Source organism: Citrus sinensis, chromosome 8 (assembly GCF_022201045.2).
Source record: "Citrus sinensis cultivar Valencia sweet orange chromosome 8, DVS_A1.0, whole genome shotgun sequence".
NCBI classification, from domain to species: Eukaryota; Viridiplantae; Streptophyta; class Magnoliopsida; order Sapindales; family Rutaceae; genus Citrus; species Citrus sinensis.
In genome coordinates, this window is record NC_068563.1 from 17,240,647 (window position 1) to 17,262,961 (window position 22,315).

The following is a 22,315-nucleotide window of genomic DNA, read 5'->3' on the forward strand; positions in this document are numbered from 1 at the left end:
TTGTTTAATGTTCTTATTTAATTTTGATGAAGAATAGAAGAAGATGAAGATTGTTTTGCCACACACAAACTCTCTGCGTTATTAATTTTCTCTCAAAGTTGTAAACAAAGTGGGAAGTTTATATCAGCTTCGTTTTTAACTTCTAAACTGCACATAGCAGTTACCAAATACGGGTCGATCGACGACCCACCCATCTAACACCTGCAAATGCAAATATACATATTTCAATTTATAATTTCATCAATATTATTACCAAACCAGATCATTCAACACCATCAGTCCATCACAAACAAATCGACTTAATACAATATCATAAAGTCTAAAACAAGAAAAGAAAAAAAAACTAAAAAAAGTTTCATCCATGAAACATAAAGTAAAATAACGAATAATAAACCCAACAGCCAACATCCATAAGAAATTATTACATGACAAATAAAACAAACTAACAACAAATAACCATGTAACAACAAACATCATCCATGAGAAACTCCATTATTTTTGCCCCTCATCTTGGACAACTTCAACTTTGATAACCTATTAAAAAATAATACTATTAATGAAATTTAAAAAAATAAAAAATAACCAATTGAAAATAAAAATCACAGTATGTTGTAATTTTAATTTTTTTTATTAAATACAAAAAGAAGTAAAAAAAATAACCCATTACTTACCTCTCACGAAAGAAGGCAGTAGCAACAACTCAAAGTTGAAGAAGATTGGCTTCTCAAATTCTAAAAACTATATTAAAATAGCCATTAAGTTTAAACATAAAGTGAAATGGGAATAGGCAACAAGCTGGGGAGTGGGGACGAAGATGAATGCGAAGGAAAGCAATTTGTTGTCGGCAGTGTATTTATGTATTTGTGTGTGATTCGATTTGGATTTAGAAATTAGGGTTTGAACTTTTTAGTTTGGTCAAGGTGTAAATATATTATGGTTATAGTGAGTTAAAATGTACTATAAGATAATGAGCTTGCTTATGGTACCTTATAATATTATGCAGGTGTCCATATTCAGAATTTAAAAAATACGTTCAATTTTTTTCAATTGGATTCCAATTCTAGGTTTTTCAACCGAGAATCGAGTCGAAAATTTGGTTCGGTTTCGAATTATAAAGTTATCAAACTAGATCTAAAACAAAAAGAACTAAACCAATTTTTTTCGAATGATGCTTTAGTGTATTTTATTTTAAGCTGCACAGAAACAAGGGTATGGATGGAAGATTTTCTTTGTTATCCTTAAATTTGTATTTAGGGGTGGGCAAATGGTTCGATTTTAATTAGGGGTGGGTAAATGGTTTGAGTTTTTTCAAACCAAACCGAACTAAACTGAAAAAATTTGGTTCGGTTCTAAGGCTATAAACTAAATGGTTTGAAAATATCAGAACTGATTTGTATTCAGTTTGGCTTAAAACTGTTTCCAAATCGACAAACCGATCGGTTTGGTTGAATTTAATTAAAAAATATTTTTAATTTAAAATATAAAAACCAAAAATCCTAAAATCGATTTCCAATTGCAATCCCTAACCCAATTCTCTACACGGCTTCCAGCCTAAATCAATGGGCATTCATCTCTCTCCTTCGGTCCCTGTCGTAGCCTTATGGTGACGCCGTCACGGCCTTAGTCTAGCCCGATAGCTCGTTAAGCACGATTAGCTTAACCCCTTATGCACAGTCACCCTCACGGTCTCACGCTCGTCTACCATAGTTCATGCCTCACTCGCGACGCTCCTCTCAGTCTCATCAGACATTGCTCATGCCTCATTCGCGACTCTTCTCCAACTTTCATTAGTCCAAACCGCTTGCCGTCAGCCCGCTTTCTTCATTGCTGCAGACTGCAGATGTTTTTTTTAAATAAATTTTGGCTATACGGCTTTTTTTTGTGTTGGTGTTACTAGTTGAAATTAGAATGTTTAGAACTTGTGAGGTTTGCTTTTGTGCTAGTGTTACTAGATGAAATTAAATTGTTAATTTTTTCCCATGACATTGAATTTGAAAGTACATGTTAGAGGTTGGCTCAATCTATTACATCAGATGTTAATGAAAAAATTGCAAAAGTCAAATGATTTATTTGATGGAGTTTTAATTGTGATTTGTAATACGAAAATATGATTGTTCGTGATACAAGAAAAAAAAATTACTTAGCAGAAGAGCTTTGAAGGGAAAATTAAATATGGGGACAAAAGTTACATATATGGTTAGGAATTTATTGATTCAAGAACCAATCTTGTTATAATGGGCTAGTGACATTGGCAGCAATCAACATGTACACTTTATAATTTATTTCATAATTCATAATATGCTATTATGCTTTATTTATTAAATGGATCACTAATCGCACAATTTGTTATTTATACTTCCATTAGCCATAATCATGTAATTTTAATTTAATTAGCTATGATTAAAAGTAAATTACGATATGTAGGCATACTTTAATTGTTCTTGTGAAAATAAGTTAAATTATAATTTATTTTTTTCAATTTAATAAATTGTTAAATAAAATAATAAATCAAGATTGTTTATTTATTTATATTTTATTCATTTTAGATGTCCAATTATTCAAGAGTTCAAGACAAAGTTGATTGTAAAGCCAATGATTTTGATCATGAAGTTGAAGTTGATAATAATGAAAATGATTCGCCAATAGTTGTCACTAGCAAAAACAAGAGTAAAAAGTCTTCATCATCCAAACCACCACTATTAAAGGAAAAAAGGGCTCCAAGATCAGTAGTGTGGCAACATTTCACTAGACTTTTAGGTAATGATAAAAAGTGCAAATGTAACTATTGCTGTCAAGAATTTGAATGCGAGACGGTAGGGTATGAGATTAGCACTTTGAGGACTTATAACTGAGAAAGGTGCAAAAAATTCAAGGACTTTCAAAAAGATCAAACAACTTTAACTCAAGATGTTGGTAGTGATGAAATTATAGCAAAAGGATTCAGTCAGGAAGCTTGCAGATGAGCAACCGTGAAAATGATTGTTCTTGATGATTTGAATTTTTCTATTGTGGAGAATCTAGGTTTAGGCATTTTTTTAGTGTGGCTGCTCCGAGATATCTTCTCCCATCACGAAGAACCATTACTAGGGATACTATCGAGATGGATTTAGAGGAAAAGGTTAAGTTGAAACGCTTATTGGGGAATAAGCAGCAGGTATATTTGACCACTGATATCTGGACTTCCATTACAACAGCTACCTACATGGTCATCACAACTCATTTTATTAACAAAGATTGGAATTTACATAGAATGATTATTAGTTTTAACACTGTTAATGATCATTCATAGGAGACAATTGGTAAGCAACTTGAAAATTACCTAATTGACTGGGGTATTGAGCGAGTGTTTACTATAATTATTGATAATGTAAGTCTAAAGGAAGGTGCTCTTAGGTATTTAACTAATAGAGTAAAGACTTGGAGGGATGATGCCTTAGATGATGCCTTAGTGTTGAATGGGGATTATTTGCATGTTCGTTGTTGGGCACATATATTGAATTTGATTGTTACTAAAATGTTGAGGGAATTGGAGCGAAGTATAGTTAGTATTCAAAATGCTGTGAAGTATGTGAGGTCTTCCACCGCCAAGGACGCAAGCATTTTAAATTTGTGTGCAACAAGAGAAGATTAATTGCCGACGAAGTGTGGTTTTGGGTTGCCTACTAGGTGGAATTTTATGTTGCATACAACATTAAAATTTAAGTCAGTATTTAATCGGATGACACTTGAGGATAGGCTTTATGATGCTTATTTCAATGAAAAAGAGGGTGGGAAGAAGAAAAAAGAGGGACCACTGTTGTACATGATTGGAAGAATGCTCGTCACATAGTCAAGTTTTTGAAGATTTTTTACAATGTGACTTCACAATTTTCTTCATCTTTGAAGTTAAAATCAAATCTTTGTTACATTTTTTAATTTTGATATATGATACAAAATTTACTTTAGCTTTATTGACATTACTTTTTTTTAGGTGACATCAAATATTTGTTACAATTTGATATGTCAAATTCAACAATCTCTGGAATCATTGTCTACTAGTAATGATAACCTTTTGGGTTTGAAGGCAATTAAAATGAAGGAAAATTTGATAAGCATTGGGAGGGCTGTTTCAAGATAAATAAGTTGTTGATTATTGCTTCTATACTTGATCCACAGGGAAAAATGAAATTCCCAACACATTGCTTTGAGAAATTATATGGTAAAGATAGTGCCAAATGTGTTGAGATGAAGGAAATGGTCAAAAATTTGTTGACTAAGCTTTATGAGTTTTATAATGCATAGTATAAACTAGGCGGTAGTGGAATTGCTGGTGGAAGTGCAAGCAGAAGTACAAGTAGAGGCCAAAATTTAGCTATTGGAAGTGGAAGTTGTTCAAATTTTTGGGATTTGGGTGATGATGATGATGTTATGATTAAGGATTCTTTCTCCAAATTCAGTAAAGCGGCTACGATTGCTGAAGATAACTTAGAATTGTCAAATAAGTTGGATCTTTACTAGATGGAAAAGATTAAACAAACTGCAAAAAGTACTTTGGGCGCTAAATTGGATATTTTGTTATAGTGGAGGGTGAATAGTGCCAATTATCCAATCTTGTCAAGTATAGCGAGGCATGTTCTTACTATTCTGGTGTCTACTGTTGCTTATGAGTATGCCTTTAATGGTGGAGGTCGTATACTAGATCAATAAAGAAGCTCATTGACTCCAGACATGGTTGAAGCATTGGTATTGTTATAGAATTGGTTGCGGTCTTCTCTTTTTGTGGATGCAACAACAGACTTAAATAAATTAATTGAAGACAATAAGTTTATGGATCAACTTGTAGAAGGTGTATTTTGTAAAATTTTAACTTTAATTTACTTTTAAGTATTATGAACCTTATACAATTTGTTTAATTTTTAAGAAATATGAACCATGTTCAATTTGTTAACTTTTTTCTATGTAGAACTTCGCAAATCAACAATGGTCGATCAACTTGGTAGGTTGACATGAAAACTACAGCTCAAGATAAATCATTTGTTAGGTAATTAAATTGATAAATATATATATGGGGGCAGATCAAGAGCCCTCTAAAATTACACTTAATTTTACACTAATTTTAAGCCTTTGGATTTAAAACATATCAACGGTGAGGATTTAATAAATTGAATGACATTAATCTTTTTACTTTTTATCATTAATGCACACTTTCTCTCTCCTCTAATCCATCTTCTTCCCCAATATTTTTTTTTAATTGGCTTCCCATCATCGATATTATCGATTTCCATTTGCCGAAAGATTACATAAATATAAATACTGGGCATATGATGTCAAAGAAAGGAAGTTCATAAATACATGACCGAAGAGGGTAGTTGCCAAATTAAGCTACAATATAAGAATGTATTTCAGCTAAAGATAGCACTAAAAAGAAGTACAGAGGAGAAACTCAGCTCTTCAATGGTGTGATAAATGCAATAATGTCGAGAGAATTCTTAACTAAGAAGCAATTCATTCCTTTTCCTGAGTCCAAATCTTCACGGTCCTGTCATTGTCAAGTGCACTAGATGTGGTGATGTTCTCAGTGGGGTGAGATGCCACTAATATGACAGGATCTGTGTGACCTTCCAATTTATGAACTACTTTCCAGGTCTGAAGCTCCTATAAGTACTCACAACTATCCTCAGAACCACTCACTAGTAGAAAAATGACCTTCACTGATACTATTATGGTATCAGAAACATGTTTTGCTGACACTGTGTTATAGTGTCAGCATAGCCCGTGCCAGTGTTACACTGATAGTAGTTATTAGTATCAGCAAGTTTGTGTTACAATGGTATCAAAGAAATTTTGATTATAAGACATCACGTAGATATTGATTGTATGGTATTAAAACAATATTGATGCCAAGACATCAGATACATATTGATTCTATGGTATCAAAAACAATTTGATGCTAAGACATCACGCACATAATAATTCGAAAGTAGCAAAAAAATTGTGATTTTATAGTATCAAAGAATTTATAACTCGTTTGTATAAAAGGAATTCTAATGTAATGGTATTTAATCAAATTTTGATTGTATAGCAAGTGTTACAGTGATGTTAATTTGGTGTCACAATTTATTTGAGAAAATAAAAAAATAAAATTTGTTTGATACATAAATCAAATTTGCAGCTGATAATGAATGCTATTGTAAGCTTAATTTCAAACATACAATGTATCATAATCATCCAACAACATAGTATCATTCAACAAGATTAGAATTCGAATTACAAACTAAAACAAACAATAACCAAATCAGTGCACTTTTGGCCAAACGATACCACAAGTATCATAAACATTCAAACATGCACAAATTTGTTCATCTTAAAACTAGAAACAACAAAAACCAAATCGTTTGAATGAGTTATAGCATAAATCAGTAGCAATGATATTCAATGAAATCAGCATAAATCAGGGGAAATTAGTAGTAACCAACTTCAAGTGAGAAAAACAGTAGCAACGTTCCCTAAAAGTATAAAGGAAAAATAAAGACAACAACATTAAATATCATTCTAATATAAGCTTTGGTAACATAAAAATAAATTATTCAACAATGATATGTACCTATTTTCTTAACTGAGTGATTAAGTTACCCACATAGGCAGCCCACTCATTTCGAACCTTCATAATATCCTCATCTGAATACTCAGTTACCCCCTTAAACTTTAATTGAGGAAATGAAAATAATGTCGTAAATAATATGTTCATGGTTGAAAATAGCCAAGTAACAAAGATAAGATTTCAAACTTACATTTTCCTTCAATATGTTCACATTTCCCACAATATCTTACATGTACTTCATAACGAAGTGCCCACATTCAAAACCACCTATTTGTTGGGGCCATTGTACATTTATAAAATTAGTTTCACAATTGAAAACATAAAAAAGTTAAGTTACAAATTGAAACAAAATAGACAAAAATGTAAAAAGCCCTTACTTACTTGAACAGTTACCCATTTCAGGTTTAACTTAGTTTTGAACTTGATTGACTGATACATTCTAACTCCTTTGAAGGTAATAACCACAATGAATATAGAGATCAACATAATAACCATAATTTAATAAGTAAGGTATATGAAATATTAAAATAAAAGTCTACATAAACTTAACTGATTGATTATTTGCTCCAAATTCACATTAATCTTTTCTCCAATTGCTGAATCCAAATAATGGACAGTAGAGACTAACATATCAATTGCAACTAACACCCAATGATTGCTACAATTCAACACATAAATAGTAATATTAGTAGCCAGATAAATCGATTATCTCAATCAACAAAAATAATTAGAATAAATGAAGTGAAATTGCATATGAATAGCCTTAACTGGAATTCTATGAAATGAAACTTCAAAACTAGACTATACTCCTTGCTATGAAAGCAATCATCCTTTTAGTCACCAACTCAATACCAAATACAAGATACATTAAAACAAAATGGCAAAGAGAGTGCATGTTGTTATGTCATGGAAAGTAAATTTTAATGGATTAAAAACAACTTATTGCCTATTAGTGTAGGAAAAAGCTAGAAGACCTTACCTTAGATTATATATGATTAATGTAATATGTCCAGGTAGAGCTACTCGCAACAGTTCAGATATGTGCTGAGACTTTTGAGTTATATATTCCTCTTGTGGTTTGGCTCTACCAAGCATCACCTGACCAAATCCGACGGGAAACATCCCTTTATCATTCTCCATTGATTCATGTAAGTACCTATGATATGGTAAAATATTAATAATTGAACGTTATTATATACGATGAATAAAACATGACAGTTATATAATGTAAGAATATAAGACAGCGAGTTACCTTGCCCAGAAGTCAATCACTTCATTCCGCAATGCAGCAAAATCAATTATCACTTGACAAACATCCTTTGTCAATAGGGTTACAGTTTGATAACCAAAAATGGATTCATCATGCTCAATCAAAATTTCTTTCTGTAAAAAATTTTAAACTATAACCGAGAACATTTTTATTGTTGCACTGTTATTCTTTCTCTGTGTAGCTAGCCTAGTGTTCTTCTGCATGACTAGTTTTCTACTAGCAGCTGCTTTAATCACCTTTGGCTTCATGGGAGGAGGAGCTTTAGAACCAAGACAGAAAACTACAGGGTCTTCTTGTTTTCTTTGCTGGTTTAGAGTTCGGTTAAGTCTAGGAGACCTTTTTTGAGTCCTTTTGGGAGTATTCCTTGGAGTCTTCTTCTCAGTTTTAACTTAAGGAGTTTCTGCCAATTTTCTTTCATTATGAGAATCTGCCTCCATCATATGTGCAACCTATTAAAAATGTAAAAATGACACAGTAATTAGTTCAATAAAATAATAATTTAGTGTAACATAAAGTTTGAACAATAGAAGTCAGATAATAACCTTTGTTTTGGCAATTGATTGACCATTTTTTGGGGAATCTTCCTCTATAATGTTTGCAGCCTATTGAATATGTAAACATAACACAATAATTAGAATAAAAAAGTAAAAATTAGGTGTAATACAAAGTAAGTAAATTAAGGTAAGATAATAACCTTTCTTTTTGCCTTTGATTGAGCATTCTTGTCATCATCTCCAACTGTTGGAGATTTAGTGTTAACATAGCTCCAACTGCCAATCTCTGTATGACTAGTGCCATTTAGCTTGCCAATTAGCTTTGCATCCATCATCTCCTTCATCATCTGAAACCTTTCTTCATATACCTTTCTTTCAATGGTCATTCTTTGCTCAAGCAAGTCTGCAGTATTGGGTATATGAAAATACATTGTTGGGGTGATTGACTTCCTCAGTCCTTGGACTCTACTACCATTCGGCTGCTTCCCAAGGGTTGCTGACAGAATTTCATTTACCCCATGAGTTTGAAATGACCCTTGGCCGACTTGACTCTTTAATTCATCCTACAACAATACGCATCCAAATTCAAGCCTTAGAATAAAAAAGTTGCTATTCAAATATACAAATACATATGCAAACCTCATATTGAAGTAAACCTAAGTAATAAATAATGAACACTCACAATTTTGTCTACCACTGGCAACACATCAGGTTCGTAACCACCCTTGTTGTTCTTTCGGGCCATCAACCACAACTGACTTCGGTCAAGCTATTTTTCAAAAACTGTAATCTCATCCTTCTATTTTATATTAACGAGTATAAAAGAGAGCTTAATTTTATGAGATAAAAATAAAATTTCTGAATTATATAGACAAAATTGATTTGAAGAGGCTGTCATATGATACCTTTCTGTGCAGCATGCCACTATAACCTGTACTACCCAAACGATGGTTGTACTTGATTTGCTCACGCATCTTTTTCGCTTTATTACTCTTATCCTTCATAAAAACAGTTTACATCAATCATCATACATTAAAAAAAACAAGTTTTCTAAGTAAGAAAGAATGAACATTGTTGTAAAACATTTTACCTTAAATTCAAGACCAAAAACCTTGTCAACACACTGTTTCCACTCCAATTTTCTAATTCTGGGATACTCCCACGGAGGCAGCTTTAATTGACTGTGGTTATCTTTGTTAGGTTGAATAAACTCTGTGTTTAAAGCACATCTGAAGTTCCTTAAAGCAATTCTCATTGATAGAACCACATGTTTTTTGTTCCTTATATCAAGTTCAAATTTTTTTCTGTCTCAGCATATGCAGAAACAATATTAATATTAGTAAAGAGATAAAAAGGAATTAAACCACAAAAGTGAATAAGAAATGATAAATTACTTGTAAGTGGTCCCAAAGTTTGTCCTTAATCTCTAAGGGAACACGTCGCCAATCATCATACAAGATTGAAATATTATCTCGGACAAGAACACTGATGTAACTTCTAAGATCATTCGCTCCATCTCCAGCAGGAACTCCATATTGGTTATACTGCACTATAACCTTATCGTCAGCTGATCTTTTTAGCAAATGTTTCTTTTTTGTCTGCTTTCTCCTCTTTGGTCTCCCATCTAAGTCAGAAAATTTTGTCTCATTTTGTTCTTCAATGTCAGCCATATCTATAAAATTATGACAGATAATAGACAAATTAATAATTGAAACATATCTTTATAACTTACATTTAAACAAATCTATAAACAAAGGAAAAATATTTAAAAAAACACATGACAGCTTTACATCACTTGCATCTAATTCATATACAAACAAATAAAAAGACTGAAATCAATACAAGAAAAAAAAAGACATGTGACAGCATGAGATATTACATTTACCTTGCCATATCAAAACAAATACAGACACTGAATTCAGTATATGGAAAAAGAAGCATATGACACATTCAAATAACTTACATTCAGTTCATATACAAAAGAATGAAGACACTGAAATCGAATAACTTACTATAGTTTTCATTCCCCTACTAAGTCATCATCAATTGGAACATCATCACACTCTGGTCTTTCATATATGCCAACATCATCTTTATCCATATCTATTTTTGAGGATGGATATTCTTTACATAAAGGTTCATGTATCACCATCTCAATACTCCCATCAACACCTATTGATTTATTGACTCTTTGACCCACTGAACAAACAATTGATTTTGTTGGATCTACATGGTCTTGAACATAAAACGCTTACTTTACATGCGAAGCTAGAATGAAGCAATCGGACTTATGACCAACTCGATTAAGATCAACAACAGTGAAACCTAAATCATCAACCTTAACCCATCTACTATCAACCCAATCACACTTAAAAACAACTTTCTTAGCCATGAGATATTGCAGCTCCCAAATTTCAATAAGGACCCTATAATACTCCATTATACCAGTGAAAGGATTTTTATCCTTTGAGCTTGAGACTTGTAAGGTTGTTGCTGAGACATTAACCCCACAGTTTTGCGTAACATGGTTGCTATCTCGATCCTTCATTGCAAAATTAAAACCATTTATAAGGTACTCTGAATATGCAATCACAGTGCAACTAGGTTTGTTTGCCAACATCCTAACAGTTTCATCAACATTTAAAACATTTGCTGTCATGTTTGTTACCTACAGTTCGAGAACAAATTACGAGTTACTAATGACAAACTTAACACTATTATTAAGGATAAAATTGTCAAATTTTAACCTTCATTTGTAACCAATTAGAAAAGCTACGAGCATGCTCAGTTTCTAACCAATGAGCCCGTTTTGATTGCTTTGGAAATTTTGATTGCAAGAATATCTTATGTTCCCTACCATGTCAATACTAAAAAAGTCAGTTGTTGTTAGATAAGGTTTTGAAAAATTTGCGTAAATACTAATGAAAATTTATGACTTACAATATATAAGATTGCAACTCCAAGGTGTTTTCCAGAATGCAAAGATGTGCTTGCTCTAGCAGTGTAGCGTCAACCATCTTAACATCTCCACCTCTCAAAGACTTTTCAATTGTATAATCAACTATACAATCATGTGGCAGTGATGTGCTTGCTCTAGCAGTGCAGCATCAACTATCTTAACATCTCCAGAATGCAAAGATGTGCTTGCTCTAGCAGTGCGGCGTCAACCATCTTAACATCTCCACCTCCCAAAGACTTTTCAATTGTATAATCAACTATACAATCATGCGGCAATCCAATGAAATCATGGTTTGAGAGATATTCAACACAAAATTCAAGTGCTTCCTCTGCACACAACATTCCGCAATGCAACCCTCGAGCCAATAGTGGTTACGAACATAACCCTTTAATGTTTTCATGTTTCTCTCAAATGGATACGTCCAACAAAAGTGAACCGGTCCACATAATCGAACTTGGTCAACAAGATGTACCGTCAAATGGACCATTATGTCAAAAAAGGCGAGTAGGAAATATTGTTCAAACAAGCACATAGTGACAAAATGATCTTTTCTAATTTGTCAAGAGATTTTTTGTCCAGCACCTTACTACACAATGAGTTGAAGTGAAAGCACATCCTAATAACTGCTTTTCTAACATTTTCTGGTAAACAATCACGGATTGCTAAGGGTAATAGTTGTTGCATCAAAGTGTGACAGTCGTGAGACTTGAGACCTTGAAGCCGACAATCGTTAGTAGAAACAAGATTCTAAAGTTTGAACAATAACCTTCTAGAACTTTGGTTTCTACCAGAGTATGACAGAACTTCATTTTCTCTTATTTACTCATGGTGAAAGGTGCTACAGGTATAGTACTTCTATTATTTTCACTAGGAACCAATTTCTCCCTAATTTTCATTTCTATAAGGTCTTTTCTAGCCTTTACCCCATCTTTTGTCTTTCCAGGTTGATGAAGTAGTGTGCCATAAATGCTCTCACACACATTTTTCTCAATAAGCGTTCAATATGTCTTTCTCATTTCCAGGTTGTTTAGGCCTAGATATTAATAAAGATAGCATGATGAATTTTCTTTTCATGCACATCCATGGCGGAAGATTGTAAATGACTAACATGACTGGCCAATAACTATAAGTAGTGCTAAGTGTGCTGTGTGGATTAACCCCATCAGTTGAGAGAGCTAATCGCAGATTTCTAGGTTCTTGGCCAAAGTCAGGCCACTTACTGTCAACTAAATGCCATGCTGGGGAGTCTGCTGGATGGCGAAGTTTGCCATCTTTAATTTGATGATTAGCATGTCAGGATAAGTTTTCGGTAGTTTGAGGTGATTGAAACATACGTTTGAACCTAGGAATAGGAGGAAAGTACCAGAGCACCTTTGTAGGCACCTGTTTACCACTTGTTTTGACATCTTTTTTATTTTTCTTCCATCTAGACTCTCCACAAGTAGGGCATGTGTTCAGATTTGCATACTCTTTTTGGTAGAGAATGCAATCATTCTTACAAGCATGTATTTTTTCATAATCTAAACCCAACACTTTCATTATTTTTTTTGTCTCATACATTGACTTAGTAATGGTGTTATTTTCTGGAAACATGTCAGCAAGAACTTCTAACAAATCTGTGAAACATTGATCAGATAACCCATACTTGCCTTTCACATTATAGAATTTCATTAACCCGGACAACCTAGAATATTTTGAACCTACATACAATGGCTTCTCAGCATCCTCAAGTATATCCCTAAAACTCTTAGGATTATTATCACATTGTTCGTAAGCATCATGGATCATGTACTCAATGTTACTTTGATCTTTGAATCTAAATTGATGACTCTCGGAATAGTTATGGCAACATACGGAGGTTGTTTTTTGCTCAACCTCTCCATGCCTATCCCAAACTACGTATGATGGCAGAAAACCGTATGTGAACAAATGATCCCTTATCTGTTCAGGAGCATAAAACTCCACGTTGCAACAGTCAGTACAAGGACATCTAAGTAACTTACGATTTTCAGAATTAACCATAGCAAATCTCAAGAACTCTTCTACTTTGTTTTCATATTCTACAGACAATCGACTAGCAGACCATATCCAAGATTTATCCATATCAACAATAATGCCTGTTAATATAATTATACATGTTAATTCAAGTTTTAAATGCTTTATTTGTACTAATACAATTCAAAATATTAATAATAAATTCATATTAATAGCAAAATCCTATTAATTATACAACTAAGAAAATAGACTAGTAGCAATCTAGTAAATGGTGTTGTGGCCTATGACTTTAGAGGTTATCTTTCCATGAACCAGACTTATATAAATGTAAACATATAAGAAAATAAAAAAATTGTCAATAAACAAAGGAATGTTAGTATTGTACACCATTCTCAACATAAACCAAGTTCTCACAAAATAAAGTAATAACAGACCAAACAACACATTTGCATTCAAAGAACCATTAAAGTTGAGGTAACACGTCACAAAGCCACACGATTACAGTTGAAATGACAATGTATTCGTACCTAAACCAATTAAACACCTTCTTGTCCCACTCAACAAAACTTTTAACCTCAGCAGTAATCGAATCAAACAAATAAAAAAACCTGCCAACCACATTCAATTTATAACAGTATTAATACTTTTATTACTGCAAAACCTAAGTTAGTAAATCACAAAAAATAACAAAATACAAATATGATACAATTACTTTAATAACATCTTGCAAAATAGCAAATGAACACAATTACCACATTTAAAAAATTATTTATTTACTAAAAGCCGGCACATAAAGACACACAAAAGCACATCCAAATGATAAATAACTTTAATAATTAAGGTCAACTTGTCATGAAATAATTAAAAATTTGTTGCCATAAGGATAAAATTTTGACAAAATTAAGGAACTTCTATGCTCAAACATATTAAATTATGCAACATGTCCAACCATGTGCTACTATATAACAAAAAAGGAAAAATACATAATTTTTAAAAACTTTAAATCATCAATTCCTAAAATCAAAACTAATAAACAAACAGCACATCTTCTTAATCATATTTTATAAACACCAAGTGGAATTTTCTTAGTTATATATGCAAATCATCGATTCATGTGTGCATGCCCGTGAAAAAGTAAATAAACAAATGATTCATGCATGCAAGCCTATCTAAATTAAAATCAAGTCATGAACAAAAAAATTTGAAACAAATTAACAATTAGGGCTTTACAAAAAATTAGAGGAAAGTGCAAGAACCGATATAGAGAGAGGATGAGTGTTCTGACCTGATTACAATTTTTTATTTGCTCTTACTTTCTTCGATCTTTCTTTTCTGCTTCAATAATTTTGGTTATCTTCTTTCTTAATGTGGGCTTTATATTCTTCGATCTTTAAGGTTTTCTTGTGCCTTTTACCTTTTTTTGTCAGCTCAAATTGCTTATTTCATGCTCTGGGTTTTGCTTCGTTGTGCTTTCAATTTTGTTTTGCTTTGTTCTGACTTCTGCCTTTATGTTTGTTTTGGTTAAGTGTTTAGGTTTTCTGAAGCTGGAGGGAAATGAAAACGGTAGCAAGGGAAATGAAAAGTCCATGTTGTAGTATTAGAAACAATAAACGCTATCGTTTAGCTTAAGTGAAATAAAAAATAAAATAAAAACATTGTCGTTTAGCTTAAGTGAAATAAAAACGCAGCCGTTTAAAATAATAAAAAATCAAAATATACGCCCCTTAGTATCAGTACAATGTTATGATACTAAGGTATCAACAACCGCTGACACTCTTATGTTAAACACGCTAAAAATAACTTTAATTACCAAATACTGATACTTTTTAATTTAGTATCAGCAACTTAGTATCAGCGAACATCATTTTTCTACTAGTGACTAACAATATACTTCCCATTTGTCACGGAGAAGGTGGATGATATGCAGTACTTCGAATTGGTATGGCCAGTGTATGTCTTCAGGATTTTGCCAGTTGAATAGTTCCAAAGTCTCAAAGTATTATCGAGAGTTCCAACAAGAATAAACTTTCCATTTGGTGAAAACTTAACAAAGGAAACTGGAGGATTTTCAAATTTCCTTTGTTTATTGGTAAAAAATAATTTACTTTATAAACTCCTTCTAAATTTTTACTTGGATGAGAAGGGAGAAAGCGTTAGGGAAAAAGATGGATGAGAGAAGAGAGAAAGTGTGCATTAATGAATGTCATTTAATTAATTAAATCCTTACTATTGATATGTTTTAAATCCAAAGGCTTAAAATTAATGTAAAATTAAGTGTAATTTTAGAGGGCTCTTGATCCGCCCCCTATATATATATATATTTGTAAATCATTAAATATCACTTTATTTTATTTACTTTAATTATTGAGTGCTTTGGCTCACTTTGAATTTTGATGCAAGTGATATGGACGGTGGATGTAGTTGAGGCTTGTGTTATAATGGAGTTTTATCAAATGTCGACGCAATATTACGGACTTGTTGTATTATGTTTTTTGTTTTTATGGATTTATAATTTGTAATAGATTTTAAATTTAGGTGTGTTTATGATTTGCAACTATTTTATATTGGGACTTTTATTATTTTGATTTTGACTTGAAGATTTGTACTTATTTATTTACATCTAGTGTTACTATGTGTGTAGAGTGTGATTAATAATAAGTACAAATACAAATTGTAAAATTCAATAAAATTAGGTGAAAATTGTAAAATATAGTAAGATTACATAAAAATTATAAAATTGAGAAAATATATAAACCGAACCAAATTGAATATTTCAATTTGATTTGGTTCGGGTCTAAAATTTAGTTCGTATTCAATTTGAAATCTTTTGAATTGATGAATTTTGGTTCGGTTCAGTTCTAGCCTCAGAATCGAACCGAACCGAGAAACTCCCACCCCTAATTTGTATTCTTGAATTTTATTGTCCGAAAATATTTGCAGTAATTTTTATATTTTCGAGAAAAAGAAAAGAAAAGAAAAAAAAATGAAAATAAGAGTGTCGGTCAACGGTGTATCTATGAGAGTGAGAGAGTGAAACGCAGCGCATTGTGCAAGCGTCTGTGATCAAATCCGTGTTCAGTAAGTAAGCACGGTTTTAATTTTATCAAAATTCCCCTCCTGCAATTAACCAAGCGAATCTCTTTTCAAAACCCTAACCCTAGAAAAAAAAAATCAATCAAAACATGAATCGATTAGTGGACGAAGGCGGCAGCAACAACAAGAAGCCCCTGTTCTTGACGAAAGCGCAACGCGAGCAATTAGCCCTCGAACGCCGCCAAGAACAAATCGCCCAGCAAAAACGCCGCCAAGAACAACAACAACAACTCCTCTCTCAGCCCCAAACCCACGGCAGAAACTCTTCCGACTCGCGCGACCGCGAGCGTGAGCGACACCGCCGTGAGCGTGAAGAAGAAGCGAAGGCGAGGGAGCGTGCGCGGTTGGAGAAATTAGCTGAGCGTGAGCGGGAGAGAGAATTGGAGCTGATCAAAGAGCAGTATTTGGGATCTAAAAAGCCGAAGAAAAGGGTCATTAAGCCGAGCGAGAAGTTTAGGTTTTCGTTTGACTGGGAAAATACCGAGGACACATCACGTGACATGAATGCTCTGTATCAAAACCCTCACGAGGCTCAGCTTTTGTTTGGGAGAGGGTTTCGTGCTGGGATGGATCGAAGGGAGCAGAAAAAGTTGGCTGCCAAGAATGAGAAAGAGATGAGAGAAGAGATTAGGAAAAAAGAAGGGGTTGAAGAGAAGCCTGAGGAGGCTGCTGCTTTGAAACTAAAGGAGGAAGCTGCTGATTTGTATGATACTTTTGATATGAGAGTTGATAGGCATTGGTCTGAGAAGAAGCTTGAAGAAATGACTGAGAGAGATTGGAGGATTTTCAGGGAAGATTTTAACATTTCTTATAAAGGGTCGAAGATTCCGAGGCCAATGAGGAACTGGGCTGAGGGTAAATTGACCCCTGAGCTGTTAAGAGCAGTTGAGAGAGTTGGTTACAAGAATCCGTCGCCCATTCAAATGGCTGCCATTCCGTTGGGTTTACAGCAGAGAGATGTTATTGGGATTGCGGAGACTGGTTCTGGTAAAACTGCTGCTTTTGTATTGCCTATGTTAACTTATATTTCTAGATTACCGCCTATAAGTGAAGAGAATGAGGCTGAGGGGCCTTATGCTGTTGTAATGGCCCCTACTCGTGAACTTGCTCAGCAGATTGAGGAGGAGACTGTTAAGTTTGCTCACTATTTGGGTATTAAAGTCGTTTCTATTGTCGGTGGACAGTCTATTGAGGAACAAGGGTTCAGGATTAGGCAAGGATGTGAGGTTGTGATTGCTACACCAGGTCGTCTGATTGACTGTTTGGAGAGGCGGTATGCAGTTTTGAATCAATGTAATTATGTTGTTCTGGATGAGGCTGATAGGATGATTGATATGGGTTTTGAGCCGCAAGTTGTAGGGGTGCTGGATGCAATGCCTTCTAGTAATTTAAAGCCAGAGAATGAAGATGAGGAGCTTGATGAGAAAAGGATATATAGGACTACTTATATGTTTAGTGCTACTATGCCTCCTGCTGTGGAAAGGCTTGCTAGGAAGTATTTGAGAAATCCTGTGGTGGTCACAATTGGCACTGCTGGCAAGGCTACTGAACTGATATCGCAACATGTGGTAATGATGAAAGAATCTGAGAAATTTTCAAGACTGCAGAGATTGCTTGACGAGCTTGGAGATAAGACTGCAATTGTCTTTGTTAACACTAAGAAGAACGCAGACATGGTTGCAAAAAATCTGGATAAGTTAGGTTATCGTGTTACTACTCTGCACGGTGGGAAGTCGCAGGAGCAGAGAGAAATTAGCCTTGAAGGGTTTAGGACCAAGAGGTACAATGTTCTTGTTGCCACTGATGTTGCCGGGCGTGGGATTGATATACCTGATGTGGCCCATGTCATCAATTATGATATGCCTGGGAATATCGAAATGTATACTCATCGTATTGGACGAACAGGCCGTGCTGGGAAGACTGGTGTGGCTACAACATTCTTGACCTTCCATGATACTGATGTATTTTATGATCTCAAGCAGATGCTTATCCAGAGTAACAGTCCTGTGCCTCCAGAATTGGCTAAACATGAGGCTTCAAAGTTCAAGCCGGGAACAATCCCTGACAGACCTCCTAGGCGCAATGACACTGTTTTTGCTCATTGAGGAATATGATGATTTGAAAGAAACTGTCAAAAAGGGCTTGCTCAAACGTTTTTGGCTATATAATTCTCTGTTAGGACCTGATTACTTTTTGCTTGCTGCAGTGGGTAGGAGTGATTATTTGGAGTAAGACTATCTGTATTCTGCCTTTCTGAAAGTGGATATTCTTACATGTTGCGCTGCAGTAAAGTTTCTACCTTCCTGATTGTTTATTGAATAGGAAGGTTTTGATAATCATATTATCAAGGATGTATCATTGACCTCTCCTTTTATACTTACATAACTAGTTCAATTTAAATGCTGATATTATCTGATATTATCTCAAAGATGGATTTTTTTATTATTTTATGTTTTCGGCAACAAATTCCCCTATTTTGATGTGTTTGACATTATTGCTTGATTCTGCGTATGTGAACATGCCAACTTTGTTAGCATGGGTTAGTTGGCTTCATTTTGGCCACTGTCTGGACGTCTTGTCAGAGGCTTATGTCTTGCTTTCACGAAATTTCAATCCTCCCTCTTTTATGCTTACATAAGTAGTTCACTTGAAATTCTGATATTATCTCAAAGCATGGGCTTCTTACTTATTTTATGTTTTCAGTAACTTACTCCTCGATTATAATGTGATAAACGTTACTCCGAGGATTCTTGATATTGCTTTTATGAATGTGTTAACTTTTTTAGCATGGTTTAGCTGGCTTCAATGTAGCCAGGTATATGGATGTATCGCCAGACGCTTGATATGATGTAGATCCTGACTAAGTCATACTTTCATGAAATTTCGATTGGTAAGCTGTTGGATTATTTATACAATAGTTGAACTTAAAACTTGTTTGTGAAATGACCAAATGAAATATTATTAAAGAGCTGGTCTTATGCATGGTGACTGGTGACTGACACCTTTATACAAATTTCTATCCTCTGGTGATATGTTGTGTGGTTAGATAAGCTCAAATTAGCAGTGTAACTTTAGTTCGCTCTCTTCCTATGAATTCATATTAAAGTTGAATTTTCTAATTATATACTGTGTTGTTTTGCTGGGAAAACAGACACAGGTCATGTAGATGCAATTGTTTCATGTTCAGTATTTGCATTCATCGTTGTCTTCTAGTTTCTGGAACCATCATAGCAACAAGATATTTATAAATCCTGCTTATGTGCTTCATACTTGAGTTAGTATTCTTCGTGATGGGTTCAGAATTTGCTTCTGTGGTTGTTACTATGCTGTTTGGCAGTTTTTGATGGTTGTTCAATCATTAAATATCTAAAATGGTGTCGCAGAAATGATTATAAATGAATATTGCAAAGTTTTGCTGACTTGTGAGTTCTCTCATCTTCAGAGAGAGTGCTTAAAAGCTTGGTTCATTTGTCCTTACCACTGTTAGATTGGCAATTGTTATTATTTTCTACGTGGATGCTTACTTTTGTTTTTATTTAGATATACCTTCCAAAAGAATCAGTAGAAGCCTCGTACATTTCTGAAAGAACAAGAAGTTTGCTTTGGGGGAGAAACTACCTTGATAGGTGTATCTGGTTAATGTTACCGCCATATAAGTTTTTTTTCCCTTGTTATTGGTCAAAATTTTTTATTACATTTACAAATTTATACCATAACTTTAGTTATATATAACACAAACGTAGCAAGTATAATGAAAAACTTGTGAACATTGTTACAAAAATTGTTGTAAACTAGACGAGTTGCAAGTATTTGATGTTGGTACATGTATCATTGCATCAAATTCGGCTGATTATATCCTATAGGGACATTTGGCGAATTCGTAATGGCAATTCGGTATCCTCCATCAAAAAACCCCAAATGAGGAAAGCCCCATATGAGGAGAGGTTGGTTGATAAAGGGCCTTGGGGTTAGCAGTTAGTGCCTAATTGGTGACCCTTTCACGGTCATTTGTTCAGATGTAGGGTATTGACTGATTATAAAGAAAGGAATTTTGTTTTTGTTTATGTTTTTGGTCAGTGTTTGGGAAGATTGAAGGAAGCTTTACAATTTTGTTAACTATGTTTAAACTTCTTGAAAAATTGGGAAAAAAGAAAAAAACTACGTTTGAACTTGTGTTTTCTATTTTCATTTCGTGTTGTTTGGAAAACATATTAAATGCTAGCAATACAAGGAAAGAATGAAACAAAATCCTCCGGTATATATCACACACAATAATAAGGTGTCCATTTTATTAGTAGAATTAACCCAATAATTTAACATCGGCATTATCAAAGCTTTTAACTAATGAAAGCCTAGGCAAAGCTTTTAACTAAGGAAAAGGAAAACAAAAGTTGAAGCAATTTTATTAACAATTGACACCATCTCGTGTTAATAAACTATAAGAAACCATGTATAGGAAACAGAAATTGGATCTGGGTTTGTTTCACAGGTGACTCGCATCAACTCCTGCAGTCTAGTTAATCTACGGAGTGTCTGCCTTTCGTGCTCTGGTAAAAGGGTCAGGCTGGGGAATATCAGGAAGCACACGGTTATCATCCTGGATGTGAGCCACCTTCCTCAGGAAAGATTTGTTCACAAACTTGTCAGAAGAGTTCACAGCGCTTTCTGGATCTTCCACTTCGGAAAGTGAACTCCTCTTCTTCTTGCTAAGGCTGACGCTCGGAGAATGAGCCAGCTGCTGTTTGATTGTGTGTGTCCCTATTGTCACTGCCACTGCCACCAGTCCCAACACCATATAGATAGGTGCAAACTCTCCTGTTGCCGAAAACCTGGGATCAATAGCACACTTTGTTACATTATTGTCCAGTCTAATAAAATGCAGAATTTAAAACTATTAACTAATAGAGTAGTGTTTATTGACTAACTTGGAGTAAGAGTGATTTCCATTAGCAGCTTCTGCAGTTTGTGCAAAGTGTTTCATCTTGGGAGTAGTTGATGTAGCAAATGAGCGGTTTCCACCCAAGCCAATCAGCATTGATCTCCAATAAACCTGCAAATGAATTAACATCGTCAATCATCAACCACCGTATTGGCCATTGCTGGTGATTAAACAGTATGTTTCTGAAAACTTACAGTTGCCCTGCAAGCCATTTTTCCCAGATAGAATTTGGGTGAAATTATTTTATTATTATTATTATTATTATTTCAAATTTTATTTTGAAATGTTGAATTGCGTTTACAAGTTATAAACCGGGGAGTTTGCTTATAAAGAGCAAGGGAAGGATACTTGTCTGGCTGACACTAGAGCATTGTAATCGACGCAACACTTGGCATCCATAGTAGCTTTTATAGGAAATCAGTTTACAAAAAGATTGGATAGAAACTAGAGAAAGCTTTGAATTCTTCTTTGCAAAGCAAAGATGCAGTATACAAGTAATTTTATTTATTTTATTTTATTTTTTTAAGAATTTAAACCCTGGTGGCTTTAGAAATATACAAGTGTCCTGATTTCAGCTTTCAAATGAAGGCATTAGTCTGCCAATACTTTCTTATGTTTGAAATATGAAATTCTGAAAACTTTTAATAATGAATGTGCTAAAAATCATTCTTTGTGAAGAGTCAATTTTAGCAGAGCTGCAATTGCAGAAAAGAGAGAACCATATTCACGGGACTTGTTTAAACTATCGATGAAAGAGAGATTTTGAATGAAAATTTTAATGGTCTGCATGCTATCAAATAATTGTTATGTAGTTTTCATACAAAATGGACCTTGAAACAAATGACTGCTATCTCACCATACTACATCTGAGGAGTTGGCATTCTGGTTACATTCAGTGAAGCTTGAAAATAAAGCTAACTATACCGATTATACACATGGACGATGTTTGACATTGTTGAAGCTATGAATTAACTTCAGAATGAAA

At 33.9% G+C, this 22,315-nt stretch overlaps 3 protein-coding genes and 3 long non-coding RNA genes across 6 annotated transcripts; 1 reads left to right on the forward strand and 5 right to left on the reverse strand.

Annotated features, from left to right (window-relative positions):
• On the reverse strand, nucleotides 1–1,057 carry LOC127899218 (uncharacterized). The gene is made up of 2 exons (XR_008051182.1): nucleotides 672–1,057; nucleotides 1–534 (listed from the first exon to the last, which is right to left on the reverse strand). It is a non-coding gene; the product is annotated as an uncharacterized LOC127899218 (long non-coding RNA).
• Nucleotides 1,058–8,858: 7,801 nt separating this feature from the next.
• Nucleotides 8,859–9,344, reverse strand: LOC127899219 (uncharacterized). Its single transcript, XR_008051183.1, has 3 exons — nucleotides 9,250–9,344; nucleotides 9,027–9,143; nucleotides 8,859–8,907 (listed from the first exon to the last, which is right to left on the reverse strand). It is a non-coding gene; the product is annotated as an uncharacterized LOC127899219 (long non-coding RNA).
• Nucleotides 9,345–9,917: 573 nt separating this feature from the next.
• On the reverse strand, nucleotides 9,918–11,378 carry LOC127899217 (uncharacterized). The gene is made up of 3 exons (XR_008051181.1): nucleotides 11,285–11,378; nucleotides 11,092–11,197; nucleotides 9,918–10,016 (listed from the first exon to the last, which is right to left on the reverse strand). It is a non-coding gene; the product is annotated as an uncharacterized LOC127899217 (long non-coding RNA).
• A 1,218-nt stretch (nucleotides 11,379–12,596) lies between these two features.
• LOC127899358 (uncharacterized) lies at nucleotides 12,597–13,406 on the reverse strand. Its single transcript, XM_052432715.1, has one exon. It carries the CDS (start codon nucleotides 13,404–13,406, stop codon nucleotides 12,597–12,599), a length of 810 nt encoding a protein of 269 aa, XP_052288675.1.
• Nucleotides 13,407–16,320: 2,914 nt separating this feature from the next.
• LOC102628771 (DEAD-box ATP-dependent RNA helicase 21) lies at nucleotides 16,321–18,807 on the forward strand. The gene has a single exon (XM_006487520.4). It carries the CDS (start codon nucleotides 16,481–16,483, stop codon nucleotides 18,494–18,496), a length of 2,016 nt encoding a protein of 671 aa, XP_006487583.2. The 5' UTR covers nucleotides 16,321–16,480; the 3' UTR covers nucleotides 18,497–18,807.
• Nucleotides 18,808–20,651: 1,844 nt separating this feature from the next.
• On the reverse strand, nucleotides 20,652–22,296 carry LOC107178199 (hypothetical protein). Its single transcript, XM_052432943.1, has 3 exons — nucleotides 21,525–22,296; nucleotides 21,317–21,441; nucleotides 20,652–21,220 (listed from the first exon to the last, which is right to left on the reverse strand). The coding sequence occupies exons 1-3, from the start codon at nucleotides 21,540–21,542 to the stop codon at nucleotides 20,914–20,916; spliced, it is 450 nt and encodes a 149-aa protein (XP_052288903.1). The 5' UTR covers nucleotides 21,543–22,296; the 3' UTR covers nucleotides 20,652–20,913.
• Nucleotides 22,297–22,315: the final 19 nt, after the last annotated feature.

Bases quoted from the DNA above. Each gene is read 5' to 3' on its own strand.
- LOC127899358 (XM_052432715.1), bottom strand. From the start codon at position 13,406: ATGGATAAATCTTGGATATGGTCTGCTAGTCGATTGTCTGTAGAATAT.
- LOC102628771 (XM_006487520.4), top strand. From the start codon at position 16,481: ATGAATCGATTAGTGGACGAAGGCGGCAGCAACAACAAGAAGCCCCTG.
- LOC107178199 (XM_052432943.1), bottom strand. The intron at 21,221-21,316 runs GTTAGTCAATAA...TATTGATCCCAG, and splicing joins GGAAATCACTCTTACTCCAA to GTTTTCGGCAACAGGAGAGT.